The sequence below is a fragment of the Gopherus evgoodei genome, chromosome 5, assembly GCF_007399415.2.
Source record: "Gopherus evgoodei ecotype Sinaloan lineage chromosome 5, rGopEvg1_v1.p, whole genome shotgun sequence".
NCBI lineage: Eukaryota > Metazoa > Chordata > Testudines > Testudinidae > Gopherus > Gopherus evgoodei.
In genome coordinates this window covers 121,244,002-121,267,153 of record NC_044326.1, presented here as the reverse complement: position 1 = coordinate 121,267,153, position 23,152 = coordinate 121,244,002, and the positions used below count along the sequence as shown (strand labels likewise).

The 23,152-nt window shown below is 41.5% G+C and overlaps 1 protein-coding gene across 1 annotated transcript in view; it reads left to right on the top strand.

The window, feature by feature from the left end:
• Nucleotides 1-3,671: 3,671 nt before the first annotated feature.
• The window catches only part of GRID2 (glutamate ionotropic receptor delta type subunit 2), a 1,091,344-nt gene continuing 1,071,863 nt past the window's right edge, over nt 3,672-23,152 (top strand). Inside the window, exon 1 of the mRNA XM_030564822.1 lies at nt 3,672-4,650. Within this exon, the coding sequence (XP_030420682.1) occupies nt 4,563-4,650 (88 nt within the window). The 5' untranslated portion in view covers nt 3,672-4,562. The remainder of the gene's footprint in view (nt 4,651-23,152) is intronic.

The following is a 23,152-nucleotide window of genomic DNA, read 5'->3' as shown; positions in this document are numbered from 1 at the left end:
CTTTATTGAACTTCATCTTGTTTACCTCAGACTATTTCTCCAATTTGTCCAGATCATTTTGAATTATGACCCTGTCCTCCAAAGCAGTTGCAGTCCCTCCCAGTTTGGTATCATCTGCAAACTTAATAAGCATACTTTCTATGCCAACATCTAAGTCGTTGATGAAGATATTGAACAGAGCCGATCCCAAAACAGACCCCTGTGGAACCCCACTTGTTATATCTTTCCAGCAGGATTGGGAACCATTAATAACTACTCTCTGAGTATGGTTATCCAGCCAGTTATGCACCCACCTTAAGGTAGCCCCATCTAAATTGTATTTGCCTAGTTTATCAATAAGAATATCATACTAGACCATATCAAATGCCTTACTAAAGCAGAGGTATACCACATCCACTGCTTCTCTCTTATCCACAAGACTCGTTATCCTATCAAAGAAAGCTATCAGATTGGTTTGACACGATTTGTTCTTTACAAATCTATGCTGGCTATTCCCTATCACCTTACCATCTTCTAAGTATTTGCAGATGATTTCCTTAATTACTTGCTCCATTACCTTCCCTGGCACAGAAGTTAAACTAACTGCTCTGTAGCTTCCTGGATTGTTTTTATTTCCCTTTTTTATAGATGGGCACTATATTTGCCCTTTTCTAGTCTTCTGGAATCTCTCCTGTCTCCCATGATTTTCCAGAGATGATAGCTAGAGGCTCAGATACCTCCTCTATTAGCTCCTTGAGTATTCTAGGATGCATTTCATCAGACCCTGGTGACTTGCAGACATCTAACTTTTCTAAGTAATTTTTAACTTCTAAACCTACCCCCTTCCCATAAGCATTAACTATGTTAGGCATTCCTTTAGACTTCTCGGTGAAGACGGAAACAAAGAAGTCATTAAGCATCTCAGCCATTTCCAAGTTTCCTGTTACTGTTTCTCCCTCCTCACTGAGCAGTGAGCCTACCCTGTCCTTGGTCTTCATCTTGCATTTTAATGTATTGATAAAAAGTATGCTCGTTTCCCTTTATTCTCATAGCTAGTTTGAGCTCATTTTATGCCTTTGCCTTTCTAATCTTGCTTCTGCATTCCTGTGTTGTTTGCCGATATTCATCCTTTGTAATCTGACCTAGTTCCCATTTTTTATAACTCCTTTTTATTTTTTTAGATCATGTAAGATCTCGTGGTTAAGCCAAGGTGGTCTTTTGCCACATTTTCTATCTTTCCTATACAGCGGAATAGCTTGCTTTTGGGCCCTAAATAGTGTCCCTTTGAAAAACTGCCAACTCTCCTCAGTTGTTTTTCCCCTCAGTCTTGATTTCCATGGGACCTTACCTATCATCTCTCTGAGCTTACCAAAATCCGCCTTCCTGAAATCCATGGTCTCTATTTTGCTGTACTCCCTTCTACCCTTCCTTAGAATTGCAAACTCTGATTTCATGATCACTTTCACCCAAGCTGCCTTCTACTTTCAAATTCTCAACGAGTTCTTCCCTACTTGTTAAAATCAAGTCTAGAACAGCTTCCCCCCAGCAGCTTTTTCAACCTTCTGAAATAAAAAGTTATCTGAAATGCAGTCCAAAAACTTATTGGATAGTCTGTGCCCTGTGGTGTTGTTTTCCCAACATATATCTGGATAGTTGAAGTCCCCCATCACCACCAAGTCTTGGGCTTTGGATGATTTTGTTAGTTGTTTAAAAAAAGCCTCATCCACCTCTTCCACCTGGTTAGGTGGCCTGTAGTAGACTCCTAGCATGACATCACCCTTGTTTTTTACCCCTTTTAGCCTAACCCAGAGACTCTCAACACTTCCATCTTGTATGTCCAACTCCACCTCAGTCCAAGTGTGTACATTTTTAATATATAAGGCAACACTTCCTCCCTTTTCCCCCTGTCTATCCTTCCTGAGCATGCTGTACCCATCCACACCAACATTCCAATCGTGTATTATTCCACCAAGTTTCAGTGATGCCAACAATGTCATAGTTGTATTTATTTATTAGAACTTCCAGTTCTTCCTGCTTATTACCCATACTTGTCGCATTTGTATATAGGCACCTAAGATACTGGTTTGATTTTGCCTCCCAGTTTTGCCCTGACCCTCCTTTCTCTCTGCCATTATAGCCCATGCTCCCCTCTTGTTTCCGATCCAGGTCTCCATGTTCCTCACTTACCTGTGGGCTTTGCTCACCTGTCCCCGTCAAACCTAGTTTAAAGCCCTCCTCACTATGTTAGCCAGTCTGTGTGCAAATAGGGTCTTTTCCTGCCTCGAAAGGTGAAGGCCATCTCTCCCTAGCAGTCCTTCCTCGAATAGCATCCCTTGGTCGAGGAAGCCAAAGCCCTCCTGGTGACACCGTCTTCGCAGCCAGGCATTCACCTCCATGATGCATCTGTCTGATTTACGATTGCCATATTCTAAGGCCCCTATCCAAAGCCCACTTAGTTTGATGGAACGAATGCCATTGACTTCAATACATTTTGGATCTGCCCTAAATCTTCTGAACATCACCATCTGTGGAAGTATAGATCTAAGCAAAGCTAAAATTTTAAAATATGCAAGCAATATCTCACTCCTTAGCAGATGCACTAATGCTTTATTTTTTGTCAAGAACTTTATTTTTATTTCTTGTCCTAAATCCTTGATTGCTTTTCCTAAGTAAGCCTATAGGAGTGCAGCTCATAATTTAAAGTAGTAACTGTTCTCCATTAGAGAACTGAACAGGTCACAAATTTGGTGATCTTCAGCTAGCTTCTGCCAAAAATATCAATCTGTTATAAAAGTCTCTACTAAGGAGAGGGCTAGAAATGACACAGAAGGGGTGTTTATAGAGCTATGCTGTAGGTGGGAGTGAAGCTTACACATAGGTTCCACATTGTGTACTATAAATTGCTCATGTTGAATATAAATTTTATAGTCCTAGATCAGAGCAATTCTCCATCTAGTCAACTGTCCTGTCTCCAACAGGAGCCAGTAAGCATGATTCAGAGGAAAGTGCAAGAAACCTTCAAGTGGGCACCTGGGGAATAATATGATGATAGGAGAATTGATCTCTCTGTGCTATTGGTTTCCAATGGTGAAATGGGGATAATTATATATACTGACTTCAAAGGGTGTGTGAGGATTAAACAGTTAAGGATTTTACAGTGCCTTGAGAATGAAAAGTGCTGTGTAAGTGCAAGTTTCCCATGGCTTTTACATTGGCCCTCATGGGAGGGGGGAAGGGGCAATTCAGTTTTAAAGTAATTGTGAGGATTCAATCAAAATTGTAGATAATTAAAATCATATAAATAGCTTTCTAGATCTTTTTTATTCCTCTGCAACCAGGTGACCCTGATTTTTTTTCCCCTTCCCTTCAAGCAATGTCCCTGACTCAGTTGTCAAAGACTGGAAAAGCAGAAGTGTCCACGTAGCTTTGAACTTGATACCTGCGGTGGAGTTACAAGGTTAAACAAAGGGGGTGGATTTTTTTTTAAGCTGAGCATTACACTTCAAAAAGGTCTTTCCTCCTCCCCTAGTGCATTTTAGGCTGCGTGCACTCGTGCCTGTCTTTTACTCCTTCCCAGCTGAAGCTGTCAAGGAAGATGAGAGCTCTAGTTTGCTTCTCCCTTGTATTGCAGATAGGGGGAGGAGGTGGTTATTAGAGGGTCGCCCCCCCCCTCGCTTTTTCTCCGTCTCTCTAGCTGATAACACGCTCGCTCGCTTTTCTCCTCGTAAGTGATCCATTTCTAGGCAACGTGCTGGTTGGTGCTGGAGCTGCCAGCTCTCTCTGCATCCCACCAGCAAAGCAAGCTCTGAAGCATCCTGCGGACCATCAGCTGCTTCTCTCTGCTTTGCTCCAGGCACTGCTTCTCTGTCTCCTGCCCTGTCCAACCACTACCTTGCGCGACAGACACAGCACGCTGGGCTTGATTTGCAGATTTCTCCACCAGTTGTGGGAAGCAATTTTTAAGCAGGGGGTGGGGGAAAATCTCTGCATTACTATCTGCATTACCTTGAATTTCACTTTATTTTTTGGCCTGGGGGGGCTTTTCCTGCAGGAATCTGGCTTCTAGAACTGGGATGTCCTATTTACTTGATACCCCGCTCCGCCTCCTTCCTTACTGAAGGCGTTATTTGTTGCGGGCTCCCGGGCTCTGGGGCCAAGAGGGGTTTTTTGTGTATGTGTGCGCGCGCGCGCGGTGTGTGTGTGTGGTGGGTTGGAAGTTGTTGTGCAGGAGCCGGGACTGAGCGGATCCCTGGACCCTGCGGAAGGATGGAGGTGGTCTGACGAAGAGAGGCGCCTGCTGCCCAGAGAAGCAATCGGGCTGGATGGATTTGCTGCCCGAACTAACAGCAGCTGTGGTCGCTGTGCCCAGAAGCCCCCCGAAGTAACGCGGGGCTCTTGCGAAGGAGAGGGGCGCCCCAAACCCTGGGCTCTCCCATCAGCCGCTGTACACAGGCAATCGGGATTTAAACTGTGCTCCTGCATCTCCAACTCTTGGGCTTGCTGCGCTGTCCTTCACTATCCTCCTCGTAAGAAGAGATCTGCCACTCTTCTAAAAAAACAAAAAACCTAAACCCCAGGAGGACATGGAAGTTTTCTCTCTCATCTTGGTTGTGTCTGTCTGGTGGATTCGAACCTGGGAAACGGCGATTGCAGATTCAATCATACATATAGGTAAGGGGGCTGCTGCGTCTGCTGGTTACTTTTCGAGCTCCCCTTTGCAACGTCTCTCTCTCATTCGCGCTCTCTTTGCAGTCCCTTTTCCTTCTTGCCATCTTCTTTCCTGCTCTCCCTCTGCCCCCCCCGTATCATTGCTTCCCATAAAGGTCTTTGGTTCCCCCTCCCTTTTTTTTACAGTTGCTCTTTATAAATGGTTCTTGATGGATGATGTGTGTTTAATGCCTGGGTTTCGTATCTAGTGGCTTGGAGGGTTTTTTACGGGGAGGGGGATAGCGGGAGAGTTCACACACCCTGAATTTGCCCTTGGCACGAATCCCACCCCCTTTCCCCGCGACTCACTAATTTGCCCTATCTGGGAACCCCAAAGTATCCCCCAGCTGGAGACTAATAACCACAGCCACCCCCCGCCGCCTCGGCGGAACAGGTGGTTTGGCAGCGTGAGCTGCTGGGTTTCGGAAAGCAGCTGTGTGTGCAAGGGGAAGATGTTCCGTTTAGCCCCCCCGCTAACCGTTCCTCCCCCCCCCGCCCCAGTGTAAGCGGCGCTGCTGCTATCCCAGCTGGAGGAGGCGCAGCAGCAGCGAGCCGGGGCCGCGTAAACCCTCTCCCGGAAGGGTTCAGAGCCAGCTGCTGTACAGACGGGAACTCGGGGGCCAGACGTACCTCCCTCTGCTCCGTCCCCGATCCAGGGAGGTGCAGAGCGGGGCGTAATTCCAACTCTCCCCCCGTCCCGGCTTTCAGAGAGAGGGCAGCGGAGGCGGGTGGGGGCGTCCCCTCGGCCAGCGCTGCCGCGGAGTTAGGGGGACTAGGGGTTGCTCTGCTGCTGCCCTGGAAGGGGTTAAGGAGCCAGCCCTGGAGCTGCTCGTGGCCCCACCTCTTGGCAGCACGATGGCCACACGGGGAGTCAGAGAGCTGGAGGGAGGAAGTCGCTGTGTGTGTACGATTATTATTCACAGCGCTGTCCGCAGCAAGCTCAAGCTGTAACCCACATTTCTATCCAGAGAGCGGGGCATGGGGGCGAGAGACAGCTGGACCCCCCCCCATGTGACAGGCCGGCCTGCCAGGGAACACTCCCAGCCTCTCCTGCGGGCATTTTCTTCTCCCCTCCAGGGAACAGCGCGGGTTCCCCTGCCTTCCCTGGGGGAGATTTACCTGGAGGGGAGATCTCTCAGCCCCCCCCGCCCCCGCATTGCTGAGTGATCTGTAAGCCAAACAGGCAGGCGGAAGAAGAGCGTACAAATGTGGATGCCTGCCTGCAAGGCGGGCAATAAAAAACAAACAAACAAAAAAAGACCAATCCCTCTGCTGGGTCTGGGGGGAGCTTGTTCTCAGGTGTCTGCCGTGCGGGAGCCTGGGTGTGCAAATACAGCTAGTGCTCTGCCTCGGATCCCTTCTTGGCTTGCAGCGCCAGGCCCCGTAGAACCAGGGGGCTCGCCCGCTCTCTGAGGTTGCCTTTGTAAACATATCTGTCTCTGCCTATCATTTGTAGCCGCAGTGTGTATAACAGGGAAAGTAAAATCCGAATTTAGCATTCCATGCCTGCACTTGCAGCTTTAAAAGTGACATTAGCGTTGGGGCAGCTGTCCAACCCTTCATTTAAGATTGCCAGGTGCCCACCGACTATCAATCCCCATGGGTACAGAACTTTACAGGGGTCAATCCTAATAGCTAGCCTTGACTGGAACCTCCAGTCTTCTACTGAGGCAGAGCAATATGCCCTCTTTTTAAAGAGAGCATGGCTTACTAATTTATTTGCCGTTGTAAACTATGTCACACTGCCTAGTGCTTTTGATTTTAGGAGCTTATCACTAATTGACCACATCTTAGGGTTTGGGGTGACATCTTTACCCTCTAACCATCTACCTGATGAGGGAAAAGTGAATGCACTATATCCAGTCTGTTTTATTAAATGATCAGCTGCATGTACTGTAACTGTTGGGTATAGTTCAGAAAGAGGAAAATATCTCCTTTCTTCTCTCTGCACCGGTAATTGTTGTTTCTATTTGTTATTGTTTAAACTTATTTATTGTATCTGGCATGTATGACACAAGTATTTACTGCTTCCCTCTTTCTTTAAAATGCCATTAGTTGGTAGATGCATCATGCATCAACACAATAAATCTTCTGGGTAAATAGGTGGGGAACCAAAGTGGTTCCTTCTCACACAATTAATTTGGACTTGAAAGACAATTAGTACATTTGACAAGGGGATTAGCTCTTTTTATAGACTGCTTTATGTTGCCATGATACTGGCAAATTTATAACTGTTACACATAGCTCTAAATCGTTTATAATTTAAAACTGAAAATAAATGCTCTGCAATTACAGATACTTGAATGTCTAACAGGTCAGCAGTTAAAACAGGCAGTCCTGTAGAACTCAGAGGTGAAAACCATAATAATACCCCAAATGACCCTTAAATTTTGTATTCTAGGTTTTATGAAACCCTAATTAGATTTTTTTCCATGTATAGGTAATATTAAGTTACATATAATGTATTTAAGCAAGAATAATGACAAGTCATTGTCAATTGAAGATGGCATTTTTTTTAGTTTTAATATTTTAAATAATAAAGGATGGGGGAGAGAATCAATCAACGAATTATTTTAATACTTGTGGATGGGATTTTCAAAGCCAAAGAAGAAAAGGAAAGGTTTAAATTCTAGAGTAAAAGTAACACAGATATGTAATACAGATGCCCTCAGGCAATGAGAAGAATAAGCTATTTTCATAATTCTACAATGTTAACATGTTCCTCCTGTTCAAGTGGAAAATATTTCTAATATAGAGAGCCCATGTACAGAGGAGGTTGGGTGGAGGGAGGGGAGAGAATCTTGAGAAGAAATAGAACTAACATATTAATCCTTTGCACATGTATTCCTTTATGATAGTATATACTCCTCATTATAGTGCACTAATTGCCTCACTTGACTGCATGTTGAGTATTTGATACATTTAACATAAAACGGTTGTATTTCTGAATGTGTAACTATCCTATCAGACAGCTGAGTAGACTACCACAACACGAATGGCTACCTAGAATTAGCAAGCTATGATTAATATGTTGGGGGTGGTTTGGGGAGTTTTTTGTGTTTATGGAGTACTGATTAATTTTTCTCTTCCAAACTAACACTTTTAATTATTCTAGTTGTGTTTTCTGATAATGTTTAGGGCAAATCGGTCTATTTTCCAAAATATGTTCCTCTGAATATTGATAGGGCTGCCTATAGTTAACATGTTGCTGTTGGCTAAGTATTATAAATAGGAACTGGCAGTTCAGAAAGACTGCATTAAGCATGCTTGTGAAAATGTTGAAATGAATCACCTCCACTGTAATTATACTTACCCTATATAAAAGGAGGAGGGTATGACATGTCAAAATTATGCAGTTCTGTGTTGTCGCCTCTCTGAGCCTGTGCAATGATTCAGTAATTTCATCAGACTCACATTACTTGATTGCTTAGAAGTTTCCTAATGATCTGTATGCTGTAGGAAGAACTCAAAAGCCGTGAGCAGAATGGCAATGATACTGTGTTTTATGAGTCTATTCAAAAAGTGGCTCTGATTTATGTAGCTCAAAAGCAATAAAGTCTTTGAGATTAGCCACGCTGCCTGCTATTTTCTTCGTATATATATCTCTCGTCCCACACTCTTTACTCCCTAAACACAATAGGAGTTTAGAACGGTGCTTTTAATTAAGCAGGGATTAGGTGGCATTTCTAGTCTACTGCAAGATTTGTGTATGGTTCATATCTTCTGCCAAGGGTCTTATATTTTGTAATAAGTGCTCACTCCTTTATCTTGCTATATGGGCACAGTAATATCTTGGTGTACATGTGTTTATGTAATGCATAAATACACAAACACATGCCTGTATCAGATGAAACAAAGCTGTCTGAGTCAGGTAGCAAATAAAATCTTTATCGTATAAGAGCACAGGTGTAAAATGTCATTACAATCACTTTAAAGAATAATGCAGTACAACTGTAGTACTGCTTTAACCAACAAGATTGCAGTATGCAAATGAAGTCAAGGTTACTCTATATTGTATCTCTTTCACCACCCAGTAATACCCAATAGCATGCTGTTCCTAACTTTATCCATATCAAGTGGAATGTTCAAAACTCAAATTTGTGTCTTGCAGTTTTTTTTAAATAACAGAATTTTGGAAAAACAATAATACACCAAAGCTTTTAGATGGCAAGCTTTTTGCAGCAGGGAGTATCCTGTACTCGATGGAAGTCAAGTGCATAGCTGGGTCCCAACCTTGTTAAGGTGTGTAGACACTAATTCTCTCTACATTTTGAACAGAGGGACAATTTGTATATCCAGTGGAGGCATTTTTTTTCTGTTAAGATCTTGTGACATCCTTCAAATACCACTCCTACCCCACAAAAAAAATTATGCAGGGAAAGTGAAAAAACTAGTATGGAAGTATACACATCTGCATCTCAGGATTTGCTTAATACAAAGTCTGTCTAGTACCACCCAAAGGAACTTGTTTACTGCGGAGATGTGTGTCAGTATAAGAATCTGATCAGCTCCCTTGATGGGTGTGCCTTATAAGTAAAGTTTTGTGTAAATCTCTTTAGTATAGAACTTGTTTTATATACTTCATTATAAACTCAGACATTTCTCACATACAGTATATCAGCATAAGCCCTGCCATTTTGCATACAACCCTTTTATACTTATTGCTTCCTATGCCCATGTTTCTGCACCTATGTAGTATATTATTAAATAGATACTGTGACTGATCTTGTGATTAATATGGCCCTTGCTAAGAATGATGTATTGTACCTCAATAACTCATTAATATTGTAGTCCCACAAATATGAAATATTTGTGGGAGTCTGTTTTATATGGTACAGGAAATAAACAAGCACATGATACTAGGAAAAAATGAGTATTTGAATAGACCAAAAAAGCCTTCAGTTTTCTGTTCAACACTTCACTATAATTCGCCAGGGTAGCTTTTTTTAACAATGCTATGAAGTCATGAAGTACACAGCATAGTATATGTTTAGCAGCTAGTATGTTTGATTAATATCTGAGAGTCTCCAAAATATATTGTACACTACATGCTTAATGTCTTCTATATGCATTATTTTTGAAATTCTCTTCCAAGAGTTTTGCACTGTTACACCCTTTTGGGTCCCTATAATGTATTTTTAATGCTAATTACACTATTCCTAGAAGGGAAAATCTTCTGTGCATAGATTATGACTTGTTGCTGTCTTCTAAGGACATATTTGCCATTAGGTGTCACTGCTTTCTGAAGTGTGTTTCTTTACTGTCACGTAGGGCCTGATCCAAAGCCTACTGAAATCACAGGAGTCTGTCCTTTGACTCCAGTAGGCTTTGGATCAGGCCCATAGCTGAGGGAGTATGATTTACTCAAAAGACTTAAGTGACTGCTTTTAGTATCTTAGTGGCTGCTTAAATTACTTCAGGGTCTTCGTACTGTATACAGCTAAACAAATAAACATCCTATTTCAAATGGCTTTCTAACAAATGTCTAACATTGATATTATGTATGCTTTCAAATGACTAGTTATAGTCTCATAGTACTATCTCTGAAAATAGTGTGTGTGTGGTGGTGAGAATTTCTTATGGCTGAGACTGTTCCAGTGTAAATATAATAACTAAGGTTTGTTTAACTTAATGAACAAAGGTGTTAAGTTTGGTTCTCTTCTTCTCCCTCATCTTCTAAAGCATGTGGTATTGAGTTACTCCTCAGATAAAGGCAAAAATTTAGAGCCTGCTCTGAATTTACATTATCTGCGGTGACAGCTTGTAGAATTTGGGGGGGGGGGGGGCGCCTTTTAAAAATGTGTTTATTATTTAGCCTTTTCTGGCTATTTGCACTGTTGATCATTGTGTTTAGTTGTTTTACCTTATTGTAGCAAATTATTTTTTTTAACAATGGCATTGACAAAAAGACGAGACAAAATTTAAGAGAGAGACATATTTTATCTTGGTATAGATTATAATGGTTTCTGGTTTTTATGCTAAAATTTGCCAAAACACAACTTACCCTAACATATAAAATTGTAAAATTTTGTAATTTATATACACTAAAATACCAGAAAGGTGTTCAATTTTCAGTGGTGCAAATTGAGGGCATGGGCAATGTCTGAAACATTCCTGATGGATTTGGGGCTGTAGACTTGTTATAGTAAATGGAAATTGTTTGTATTGGTAAAAAGCAGAAAAAAATGTCTAAATCCAGAAAATTCATTTACATGATCTTAATAAGATCTACAGATTAACTAGTATTGATGTATGGAAAGTGTTAATGTGCCAAATGCCATCAGGCAATATAATGCAAGAGTTCAATAAATGTAGTTACCTTGTGCCCTTGAAAACCTAGAGTATCATTGTGTCTGTGGTGGTGTGGTTTTATTTATTTATTTATTTATTTATTTAGTTATTTACTTATTTTTGAACCTGTTGATGTTTTGGACATTAGAAGGAGCTAGGATGCCCAGACAGCAAGTGTGAAAAATCAGGATGGCAGTGAGGGCAATAGGAGACTATATAACAGAGAGACCCCAAAATCGGGACTGTCCGTATAAAATCAGGATCTCTGGTTATCCTAGAAGGAGCTGATGGTCATCTGAGCTAGCGAAACTGGCAGGCTACTTCCAAACTCCATATGCACTTCAAGGAATATCCTCCTATCAGATTGTTGCATATTGACACCCTGACTTCCCTATTGTGTTGCCTTTTGGATCTCAAGCTACCTCCACACACACCCCACCCTGCCCCCATATAAAGTCCATCAATAACTAGGAAAGCAAATCATTGCAGGCCACAGTTACTAAAAATGGCTCTTGATAGACTTACCTAACTTTTTTCATACGACTTGGCTGCTAATGTAGACTGGTTCAAGTTGTTACCGACCAGTGTTGGAGGAAGCATGATAGGGACCAGATGGAATGTGGAAAGTCTAGCAAGTCATTTCTGCCAGGTGTTTGAAACAATTAAATTATGCGAGCAGCCACACCATTGTCAACAGCAGTTGAGGTAGATCTGAAGTAATCCATGAATTATGAAAACTGTTCACCAGTTTTCAGCATCCTAGAGTAGCTTAACCTAGAGGGTGCAGATAAGGAAATAGTTGTCTCCCATCCTGCCCGTTAGTGTAAAGATATAATGGTTTTTAATCTGGAAAGTGAGAGGGTGAAAACTTAAATGAAGAGGGAGAGAAGAGGAAAAGGCCTCTGTTCTCACCCCCCTTTTTCAGCTTTAAAAATGCTCCCTTGCATACATACCACGAAAACTCTCCCCTGTGATATTCTATCAGTACATGTCAATTTTACTTAGTAAATCTGAGGAGAAAGAGAAAGGGGGCAACTGGCATGGTTCAGAAAAGACAACAATTAATAATAGTGCATATGACTTGGATAGTTGTTACTTTTCTATTTAAATATCAGATGACCCAGAAAAGCATTTTAGGCTGATAATGACACGGAGAAGAATTTGGGTGCTGAATATGAATTCTGGTAAGAGGTGGGAATTTGGCAATGTTGTGTCACTTTGTGATGCTGAAAGGGGGGAAATTGTATCTGTTTTTGTGCAACATTGGTGTTTGTCATTGTTTTTGAGCCTCATACTTGCTTTGGAACAGAAGTTGGCATGATATAAAAAGCACAGTGTGAACTGTAGGAGAAGTGAGCGCTGGAAAAAAGGGTAACACTTCCGTATACGCCAAGATAACCTAGTAACTACAATGTATATGTGTAGTATTAAAACTATACCAAAGTCTTCCTGTATAAAAGTAAATACTGTAATTTTAGGCAATTGTAAACTGATAGCAATAAGATTTGCAGGAGAAAGTTTAGATTTTAAGTAGCTTTCGTTACACACAATAGTTTCGGAATGACAGGGAAATATGGTGGAAGAAGATGAAATACAGAAGTTTCCTGAAAGTTTATTCTAGATTTAGCTGACAAGGCATACTCAAGAGGAAAGTGAAAAGGAAGATGAGTGAAAAATGAAGGGAGGGGAAGAAATAAGATATCAAAGTTGAGAACAAAGTTCTGCGGCAGTTGCGTTAAGTGGAAAAGATCTAAATCAGAGGGGAAAAATTGCAAAGTTGCGGAATTTAAATGAAGAATTGTAAGTGTATTTTAACTTATTAGATAACACTCTGTGCAAAAATGCTAATTATTCCTAATTGTTATATTTGCTTTTACCCATGAATAAAATATCATGTATCTTATAAAATATGCAGTGAAAATCATTAGATAATTCCTCTTGGACTCTTTAATGCAGATTTAAAGAATTCAATCTTTTTTATTTTTTCATTACTTGTAAATCATTAACTGTTTTTAATAAGTTAGATTGCTAAGGCTAATACTCAATGTACCAAACAATAATTGGTTGTTTTGCAGAACCTTTTTTCTGCTGCTACCCTGCGCACCCTGCACCCAATCTTCCATGCAGACTCAAATGGAGGTAAAGATTTCATTATAATGTCTTTTTTGATTGGTTCTGGTTAATCTGCACCATGATGGAGCTGTGAACAGTAATATTTTTCACTGTTTTGATGGGAAGCAACACATTGCTGTGGATAGAGCACTGGATAGGGATTTAGTAGACCTCAGTCTTAGTCCTGTAGTCTCTGTGCCTCAGTTTACCCACTTCATCTCAAAGCACTGAATAAATGGCTTCTCTAGCATTTTTCATGTCCTATTCTTTTATTTTTAGTTAAGTTATAGAGTACATGGCCTATTTTTCCCATAGGTAGAGATTTGTGCAGTACGGAATAAAATACCTTTAAAGTCCACCTTACAAAAATCTTACTTGATGCCCTACATTCTACATTCTTCTCTGCCTGCCTGCATGCTTGTTGCCCCTTGGTCGTGCTGATGGGTAAAAATAAAACCACTGAAGTCAATTAGGAGCTCAAGTCCTGTTGACATTCAACTGGGCTTAGGCTCCTAAGTCACTCTGGTATTTTTGAAAATATCAGCCACTTGACTTATGTGTAGAGAGAGAGGCCAGTTTCATTACACTTGCATTTTAACCCAAACTAGACTTGCACGGGCTGCCTGCATAGATGTTGAAAGTGTTTTGTTGTGGAAAGTCTTGCATCCAACTTATAGCTTTGGTGTCACATTAGTGCCTGCATCATCTCATACCTGTTGACGCCTGGCAAAACAAAAACAATAAAGTGATGGAAGGTATATAATGTGAGAACGCTTAAGGCTGACAAGGACAAGCTGTACCATTGCTGGTGCCTGGCAAACCCAATAAGGACACAGATGTCAAAATGTAACACTCTATAGCACCTGATCCAAAGCCCATTGAGGTCAATGAGGAGATGTTAATTGAATTCCATGGGCTTTGGTGAGCACCATTAAAAATTGACATTCACTGCACTATAGTATTTATCAGTTATGCTATATTGACAGCATTCCATATACCTGGAATAAGAAATGCTGCCAATCTCTGTAAACCTTAGCTCTGCAGTGAAAGGACGTCCCTCTCCTTCCCTGCCACCTCTCTTTTCAAATTGAGTCTTTGTTCATTCTTATTAAAAGAAAATTGTTGACAGTACACTTCATTTTATATAGTTTTAAATGGCTAATTTAAAAGTGGCAAATACAAAAGTTGATAAATGTCCTCTTTTAATGGTGCCCACAATTTTGTGTAGTGTATAAGGTGAATGTGGGATTTGGTGAGATAAGGAAGATTTGTGGTCACACACATGGTGCATTTGCTTTAAGAAGTGTGGTAGCACCAGAAAGTAAGTTTTTTGTTTTTGTTTGTTTCTGTTCATGGCAAGTGAAGTGGGGGGAAATATATTCAGGTTGTGGAATACAGTGCATTTCACTTTTTAAGTCACTTACCAGAACCCAGCTTCTGTTTTTCTAATGGCTGTTGATTGGTCTTAATCAGCTTCCTAGATGACAAGTGTCCATATCACTCCCACAAAAATTGGCATTGATTGGCATCCTTGCCTTGATAGGAAGATATGAATAGGGATGGAGACTAAATTACACTTCACGCAACATGTTCCAAATCAGGTTTCCATTAGGATGTGCACAGGCATATGGGGCACTGTGGGGAACTTTGCAATGCTACTACCCATCTTTTTTTCTGATAAGACTTCATTCTCCAGAGCTGTCAGTATTGAAACTGTCATAATTGCTAACATCAATTCAAATACATTCAAAAAGAAAAATGCTGTTTAGGATATTTTGATCTGTTCTAAGGCTCTAAAATTTTCTAGACAGTAGAATCATGAGAAGCAATGTCTGCATATTAGTCCCTGCAATATAGTCTAGGGGCTTCTTATGTTTGGTCTAGTTAGTCAGATGACCTGCCTTCAGCAAAAGTTGATATCTGATTTAGAAAAAGTTGAAACCATAATATAACTTCATAGTTGTGCGGTGCATTTTGGAAGTTCTCAAGTACTCTCGACTAGATTGTGAACAGGACAATGATTTGACCACAAGGCCACCTCCCATTCTGCTGATAGAAGTATAACAACCATGTGGCAACCATAGCAATTGCTTCCATGGAAATGGATATTACATACTTCACTGCAGTTGAGCTGCTTGAAATAAGGAGAAGGCACTTCATGTAATTAGCCAACTGTCCATATGTGATCCATAGTCTACAGTTTGAGATGTTCTGAAAATTTCTTCTTGATCACTGCAGGCTTGATCAGTCTGTGCCTCAAAATTTGAGGCTGAATGTAGCATATAACTAGATGTGTGTTCAAACTGGCTCTCTACATTTGAAATCTCTCTGCCACCAAACTTGAGGAATCTTTGAATTTGAACTGAGATGCAAACTTGGACTCAGACTTTCACTCCACCAATAACTTTTTTTTTAATTTAGCACATGTGGCTGGAAATGTTGTCCATACTTAATCCTTTTTGGAGTGTTATTGAACTCTTTTTGGCCCTGTGATTTCTTGTGGCCATAGATTCATTATGCAGCATATAACCAACCTGGGAGAAAGTATTTTTCTCCACCCTTTCAGTAGCCCCACTTAGACCTTGGGTCCAAGCATAGAGGTATAAGTACCCCTCTCTCTACTATAGGATGGATTAGATTAAGAAATAAGTAGAAGTTAGGCAATTTAGGCCCCAAGCCTATGTGTAAAGGAGTATGGGAAACTAGAGTTGCTAGGGAGAGAAACTTAGAGATATTAGAGATAAACTTGGAGACAGTAAGATGGTCATGTCCTTGCTAACTTTGAATTTCCCCGGGGTTAAGTAGCTGCTACATTTTGGATATAACTGGTTCAAGCAAGATTTTTAACAAGTGTTTTTGAGAACTTTGGAACCTTTTATTAAAATGCTATCTATATTGATAGTATGGGAAGGACGTTGATGCAGATGTTAAGTTAAATAATCTGTAGCTTAAAGAGCCAATGAGGGAAGCAGAAGAAATAGAATTATGGTCAAGGCCGGTTTAATGTTACTTATATTGTAATGAATTATAACAGGAGTAGCATTGCTAAATTGCAGGAGAGCTCATATTAACATCAAAAGGCTCCAGTTAGGTTCTAGAAACATCAGGCTGTACTTACTATCAGTAACACCTTTAAGTGTAAATATAATTGTAGTATTATCTAAGTTGTGGCTGCTTGCCTGTTTGCTTAACTCATTTTTCTTTTAAATAAAGTTTGTTTTTACCTTTCCAAGTCTCACTGAGTGATCCTCTATTAAACTTTCTATAACTGGCATAGAGACTTCAACCTGAAAACCAAGTTGGATTTATTCCCCCGCCTCCCCCATTTTAAACAACTTAGTGTTAATTGGGAACATTTCAACCTAAAGATCACACGTGGAAATGTGTAAAGAGGAGGGGGAACCCTATCTCCCTCTTTTCTTTAATGGTTACATAGTTGGTTATAATTAAGGTGACCAGACAGCAAATGTGAAAAATCGGGATGGGGTGGGGATAATAGGAGTCTATATAAGAAAAAGACCCAAAAATCAGCACTGTCGCTATAAAATTGGGACACCTGGTCACTCTAGTTATAACGTAGACCCCAAATACAGTGAAGCTTTGAAGCATGTGTTTGAAGACAGTCTGATTACTCACATGCTTAATATTTAGCATGTAGTACTTAAATGCTTTCCTAGATTGGGACCCTAGTCCTTAATGAGCAGCAAAGAATCCTGTGGCACCTTATAGACTAACAGACGTTTTGGAGCATGAGCTTTTGTGGGTGAATACCCACTTCGTCAGATGCATGTAGTGGAAATTTCCAGGGGCAGGTATATATATTCAAGCAAGCTAGAGATAATGAGGTTAGTTCAATCAGGGAGGATGAGGCCCTGTTCTAGCAGTTGAGGTGTGAAAATCAAGGGAGGAGAAACTGGTTTTGTAGCTGGCAAGCCATTCACAGTCTTTGTTTAATCCTGAGCTGATGGTGTCAAATTTGCAGATGAACTGAAGCTCAGCAGTTTCTCTTTGAAGTCTGGTCCTGAAGTTTTTTTGCTGCAGGATGGCCACCTTAAGATCTGCTATAGTGTGGCCAGGGAGGTTGAAGTGTTCTTCTACAGGTTTTTGTTTATTGCCGTTCCTAATATCTGATTTGTGTCCATTTATCCTTTTCCGTAGAGAAAGTCCAGTTTGGCCGATGTACATAGCAGAGGGGCATTGCTGGCTTATGATGGTGTATATTACATTGGTGAACGTGCAGGTGAATGAACCGGTGATGGTGTAAACTGTCTGTCTAAACTCCTACCTGCCACGTGGGGCCACAACCATAGTACCCCTAACCCACCCAGCAATATCGTCAATCTATCCAACTACACACTCAGCCTAGAAGAAAAGTCTGTCCTATCTCAGGGACTTTCTTTCTGCCCGGCCACCCCCACCAACATGATACAGTTCTGTGGCGATCTGGAAGCCTACTTTTGCCGTCTCCGACTCAAAGAATACTTTCAGGACAACACTGAACAGCGCACTGATACACAGGTACCCTCCCACCAACAGCACAAGAAGAACAACTCCACATGGACTCCTCCTGAGGGTCGAAATGACAGTCTGGACCTAAAAATTGAATGCTTCCGCCGACATGCACAGGCAGAAATTGTGGAAAAACAACATCGCTTGCCTCATAACCCAAGTCATGCAGAACGCAATGCCATCCACAGCCTCAGAAACCACCCTGACATTATCATAAAAGAGGCTGATAAAGGAGGTGCTGTTGTCGTCATGAACAGGTCTGACTACCAAAAGGAGGCTGCCAGACAACTCTCCAATACCAAATTCTACAAGCCACTTCCCTCAGATCCCACTGAGGAATACACTAAGAAACTGCACCATCTACTCAGGACACTCCCTACACTAACACTGGAACAAAACAAAATACCCTTAGAGCCCCGACCAGGGTTGTTCTATCTACTACCCAAGATCCACAAACCCAGAAATCCTGGATACCCCATCATCTCTGGCATTGGTGCACTCACTGAAGGACTGTCTGGATATGTGGACTCTCTGCTCAGACCCTATGCCACCAGCACTCCCAGCCATCTCTGTGACACCACTGATTTCCTGAGGAAACTACAATGCATTGGTAACCTTCCAGAAAACACCATCCTAGCCACCATGGATGTAGAGGCTCTCTACACAAACATTTCACACACAGATGGAATACAAGCTGTCAGGAACAGTATCCCTGATGATGCCACAGCGCAACTGGCTTCTGAGCTCTGTGCCTTTATCCTCACACACAACTATTTCAAATTTGATGACAATATATATCTCCAGATCAGTGGCACTGCTATGGGCACCCGCATGGCCCCACAATATGCCAATATTTTTATGGCCAACCTGGAACAACGCTTCCTCAGCTCTCGTCCACTCACACCCCTTCTCTACTTATGCTACATTGATGACATCTTCATCATCTGGACCCATGGAAAGGAGACTCTGGAAAAATTCCACCACGATTTCAACAGCTTCCACTCCACCATCAGCCTCAGCCTGGACCAATCTACATGGGAGGTCCACTTCCTAGACACCACAGTGCAAATAAGTGATGGTCACATTAACACCACCCTATACCAAAAACCTACTGACTGCTATGCCTATCTTCACGCCTCCAGCTTCCATCCCAGGCACATCACACGATCCATTGTCTACAGCCAATGTTCAACCACATCTGCTCTAACCCCTCAGACAGAGACCAACACCTGCATAATCTCCACCAAGCATTCTCAAAACTACAATACCCGCACGAGGAAATAAGGAAACAGATCAACAGAGCCAGACGTGTACCCAGAAGCCTCCTACTGCAAGACAAACCCAAGAAAGAAACCAACAGGACTCCGCTGGCCATCACATACCATCCCCAGCTAAAACCCCTCCAACGCATCATCAGGGATCTACAACCCATCCTGGACAATGATCCCACACTTTCACAGGCCTTGGGTGGCAGGCCAGTCCTCGCCCACAGACAACCTGAAACATATTCTCACCAGTAACTGCACACTGCACCATAGTAACTCTAGCTCAGGAACCAATCCATGCAACAAACCTCGATGCCAACTCTGCCCACATATCTACACCAGTGACATGATCAAATGACCTAACCAGATCAGCTACACCATCACTGGTTCATTCACCTGCACGTCCACCAATATAATATATGCCAGCAATGCCCTTCTACTATGTACATCGGCCAAATTGGATAGTCTCTGCGGAAAAGGATAAATGGACACAAATCAGATATTAGGAATGGCAATATACAAAAACCTGTAGGAGAACACTTCAACCTCCCTGGCCACACTATAGCAGACCTTAAGGTGGCCATCCTGCAGCAAAAAAACTTCAGGACCAGACTTCAAAGAGAAACTGCTGAGCTTCAGTTCATCTGCAAATTTGACACCATCAGCTCAGGATTGAACAAAGACTGTGAATGGCTTGCCAGCTACAAAACCAGTTTCTCCTCCCTTGATTTTCACACTTCAACTGGTAGAACAGGGTCTCATCCTCCCTGATTGAACTAACCTCGTTATCTCTAGCTTGCTTGCATATATATACCTGCCCCTGGAAATTTCCACTACACGCATCTGACGAAGTGGGTATTCACCCACGAAAGCTCATGCTCCAAAACGTCTGTTAGTTTATAAGGTGCCACAGGATTCTTTGCTGCTTTTACAGATCCGGACTAACATGGCTACCCCTCTGATACTTGAGTCCTTAATGACTTTTTCTATCAGTATGGGTGTGATCCAACACTCACTTGAAGCTAATGAAAAGGCTCCAATTGACTTCTGTGGGCTTTGTATCAGGGCTTATACAAGTTTTTGAGATTAATACGTAGGTCTTCAAAAGTTTGATCAGTTGCATGAGAGGGAGGAAGAGGAGGTAAGTATTCCCTGAAGGGAAGGAAGATGATGACATCATTTGGAACCTTAATGCTGAGGACCAAGTTCTGAAGGGTCTCGGGATGAACAAATCCTGTTAATTAATGTACCAGTTTATTACTTTGTGTTTTGTGCAAGGCTGTTGAATGTCCCTGAGGCTAGAATTAATTGGCTATTTGTTGTGCCAAGTGAAGAGTACAACAGTTTTAGGAAATAGGTTTATATTCTCCTGTCCAAAATATGAAGGGAAAGAGAAACTCAAGTCATGTGAATGACATGCTGGGAGCATTTTGTACCAGTATCTTGAAATAAATAATAAAATATTAAAGTCCACATATATGACTTTGAACTTTGTAATATTCCCTCCCACTCCTTTACTTTGTCTAATTTGACCTTTGGAACTAGCATTCAATTTCTCCCCTCTTTCCCCCAAGTGTTGGCAATAAAGCAAGAAATACGTGCTATTTAGGGCAAGTCTACATGTACAGCGCTGCAGTGGCACAGTTGTACCAATGCTGCAGTGTGTCTGGTTAAGACTCTCTCTGCTGACAGGACAGAGCTCTCCCATGGCATAATAAAACCATCTCCACAAAAACAGAAGCTATGTCAGTGGGAGAAGCTCTCCTGCAGACACAGCGCTTAAGTCAGTGCATCTTATGTTGCTTGGGGGTAACTTATTCACACCCCTTAGCGACCTAAGTTATGCTGACATAAGCTGCAGTGTAGACATAGCCTTAGAAGCAACCCATGTTTGCTTTGAAGGCAGCTCCAGCACTGATTGCTGACAAGTTAATTTTTAGAGAGAATAGGGTTCACTTGTACTGTGTTGCTCAAATGCGATCTTAACAGTCTGAATGGTATAGTCTTTTATATCAACACAGTTTTTACTACTATTGTTTTAATAGTCTCTGACAATAGTGAAATAACAGTGAGTGGTAGTTAATTTGAATGTAGATTCTGAAATGGCCCTCATTTATGGAGGGCATTTGAAGAGTATGCCTTGGCGCTCTGCTGTTATATTAAAATTCCAAAGCACTAACTTAGATTGAATGGTGCTGTGACAAAATACTACTACCATCTGCACATGAGATTATTGTTTAAACAACCTCAATTCCTGGAAAGAGCAGACAAATTTTGGAGTGAAACAAGTCTGGCTCTAAACTAATATTCTAGTTCAAGGGTTCCCACAGCTCAGCAGAGGCATAAAACCAAAATCTCATCTTAGGTAAATTGGCATAATTCCTTCTTAGTCAATGAATCTATGCCCACTTACACCAGTTGAGAATCTGGCCCACAGTTGAGCAAGACACTACCTCCCATTCACAGTTATTTGTAACACCTCTCCTTCCACCACAGTCCCATAACAGCTCTGTGACAACTGCAGCTTAGTTAACATGGCACAATAACATTAGAAGAATACTCTGTGACTATCTAGAGAGCTTTATTGCAGTTCAGCGGCTGACAATGAGGAGAGCCAATACCATATGATTAGACATTACCCACAGATGAATCCTCAGAAGACCTGTCATATACTGACACCTAGGAAGGCTTCATGTTGAGGAGAACAATGTGCTTTGTATACCACATGAGACCTTCGGGTAGCCTTCCTTCACATATAAAGTTGGAAAATGTCTCGTTGAAAGTGATTGTTAACATCTAACACCCTCATCCCCATTCCCTCAGTGTTCATTTTGTTGGGGTTCAGAATTGTTTGGCTGATGCAGTTTGGCCCTGTTTACACTTCCGTAGATTTCTTTAGAATGGTGTCAAGAACTGCTGGGATGTGATGGCTGGAACACTTTGTGTAACAGTGTCAAAACAGTTCAATTGCTTTAAAAAAGCATCAGCTGGTCTCCATGCACATTGTAGGAAAGATTCACTAATAAACATTACTGTGTATAGCTGTCAACATCCTAATGTAAAAATATCCATAGAAGTCCCAGAGAAGTGAGATGGACAATTTTTCTTTGTCAAAGGTTTTGATGAGTGGCTATTTTTTTCAGTATTTATATAAGTGGAAAACTTCATCATGAAATGGAAGATTTCAATTTGATTTAATTAGAATAAAAAGGAACAAATATCAAATACTTATATTTTTGGCTCTCCCACACCCCCAGAGGGGAGAGGAAGAATATACCCAAATGTTTATGAACACTGAAAACTGAGTTCCAGTTTCAGTTTGGGTTCAAATGAAATCAAAGCTAAGCAATGTTAGAATCATTTAACATTTTAAAACATCAGTGAATTTTATTATGAAATAAATGGTTGACTTATGGTAATTTTCCATGAAAAATTTTTATTTCATCAGCTCTGCAATGAAGAAAATACTATGCCTTTTGTTGGAACATTTCTTGTTTCCATTGTTCTTTGGGGCACGCACAGTCTTTCTTCAGTGACTGGCACTATCAGATTCATGACTAGGGCTCTTTCGTGCCATTGCAGTTCAAATAGTAAATATAAAGATGAAAGGTATGAAAGAGGTGAAAAGGGAACTGGTTGTTTAGGAAAGGATTCCTGCTCCTCAGTTCCTTCCTACGCTGCTAAAACTTGACCTCCAGTTAAACTGACCCCCCCCCAACAGTCCCTCACTAGTGTCCCAGTTTTTCACTTTGAAAATGTAGTCAATTTTGCAGCCACTTAAGGATCAGACAGTTGTGGAGCCAGGCTAGAATGAAAGAATTCTGGGCTCGGTCTCATGCTTGGCTCAGGAAGGTCTACTGTTACTGAACAGTATCTTGGCTTACCCTGTGTGGGAAAGGCGATGTGTAGAACGAACTTCTATTCTGATAGGCAGATTTATGTCCAGGGTAAAGAGAGTTGAATTTGTTTTATACTCTGAGAGTAAGTTATCATCCCTTGTGGGCAATTCTTATCCTGCTACTGTGGTGCTGTATTGATTTGGGAAGGGGGTTAGGGGACTGAATGGAGGGCAAAAAGACTTTGTCTCTGAAGAGTGTGTTTCGGCCCCAAGATTTATGGATCTTCAGTATATTCTCTTTTTGGTAAAATGGTGAGGTAAAAAGGCTCCAGTTATCATGACTGGGTGCTGAACAATCTGTACCAGTTGTACTGCAGAGGAAACTTCCATGGGAACATAGGAGGGGACTGGATTTGTCCATAAATCTCCCAGGCTACCTCCACTGTTGCTT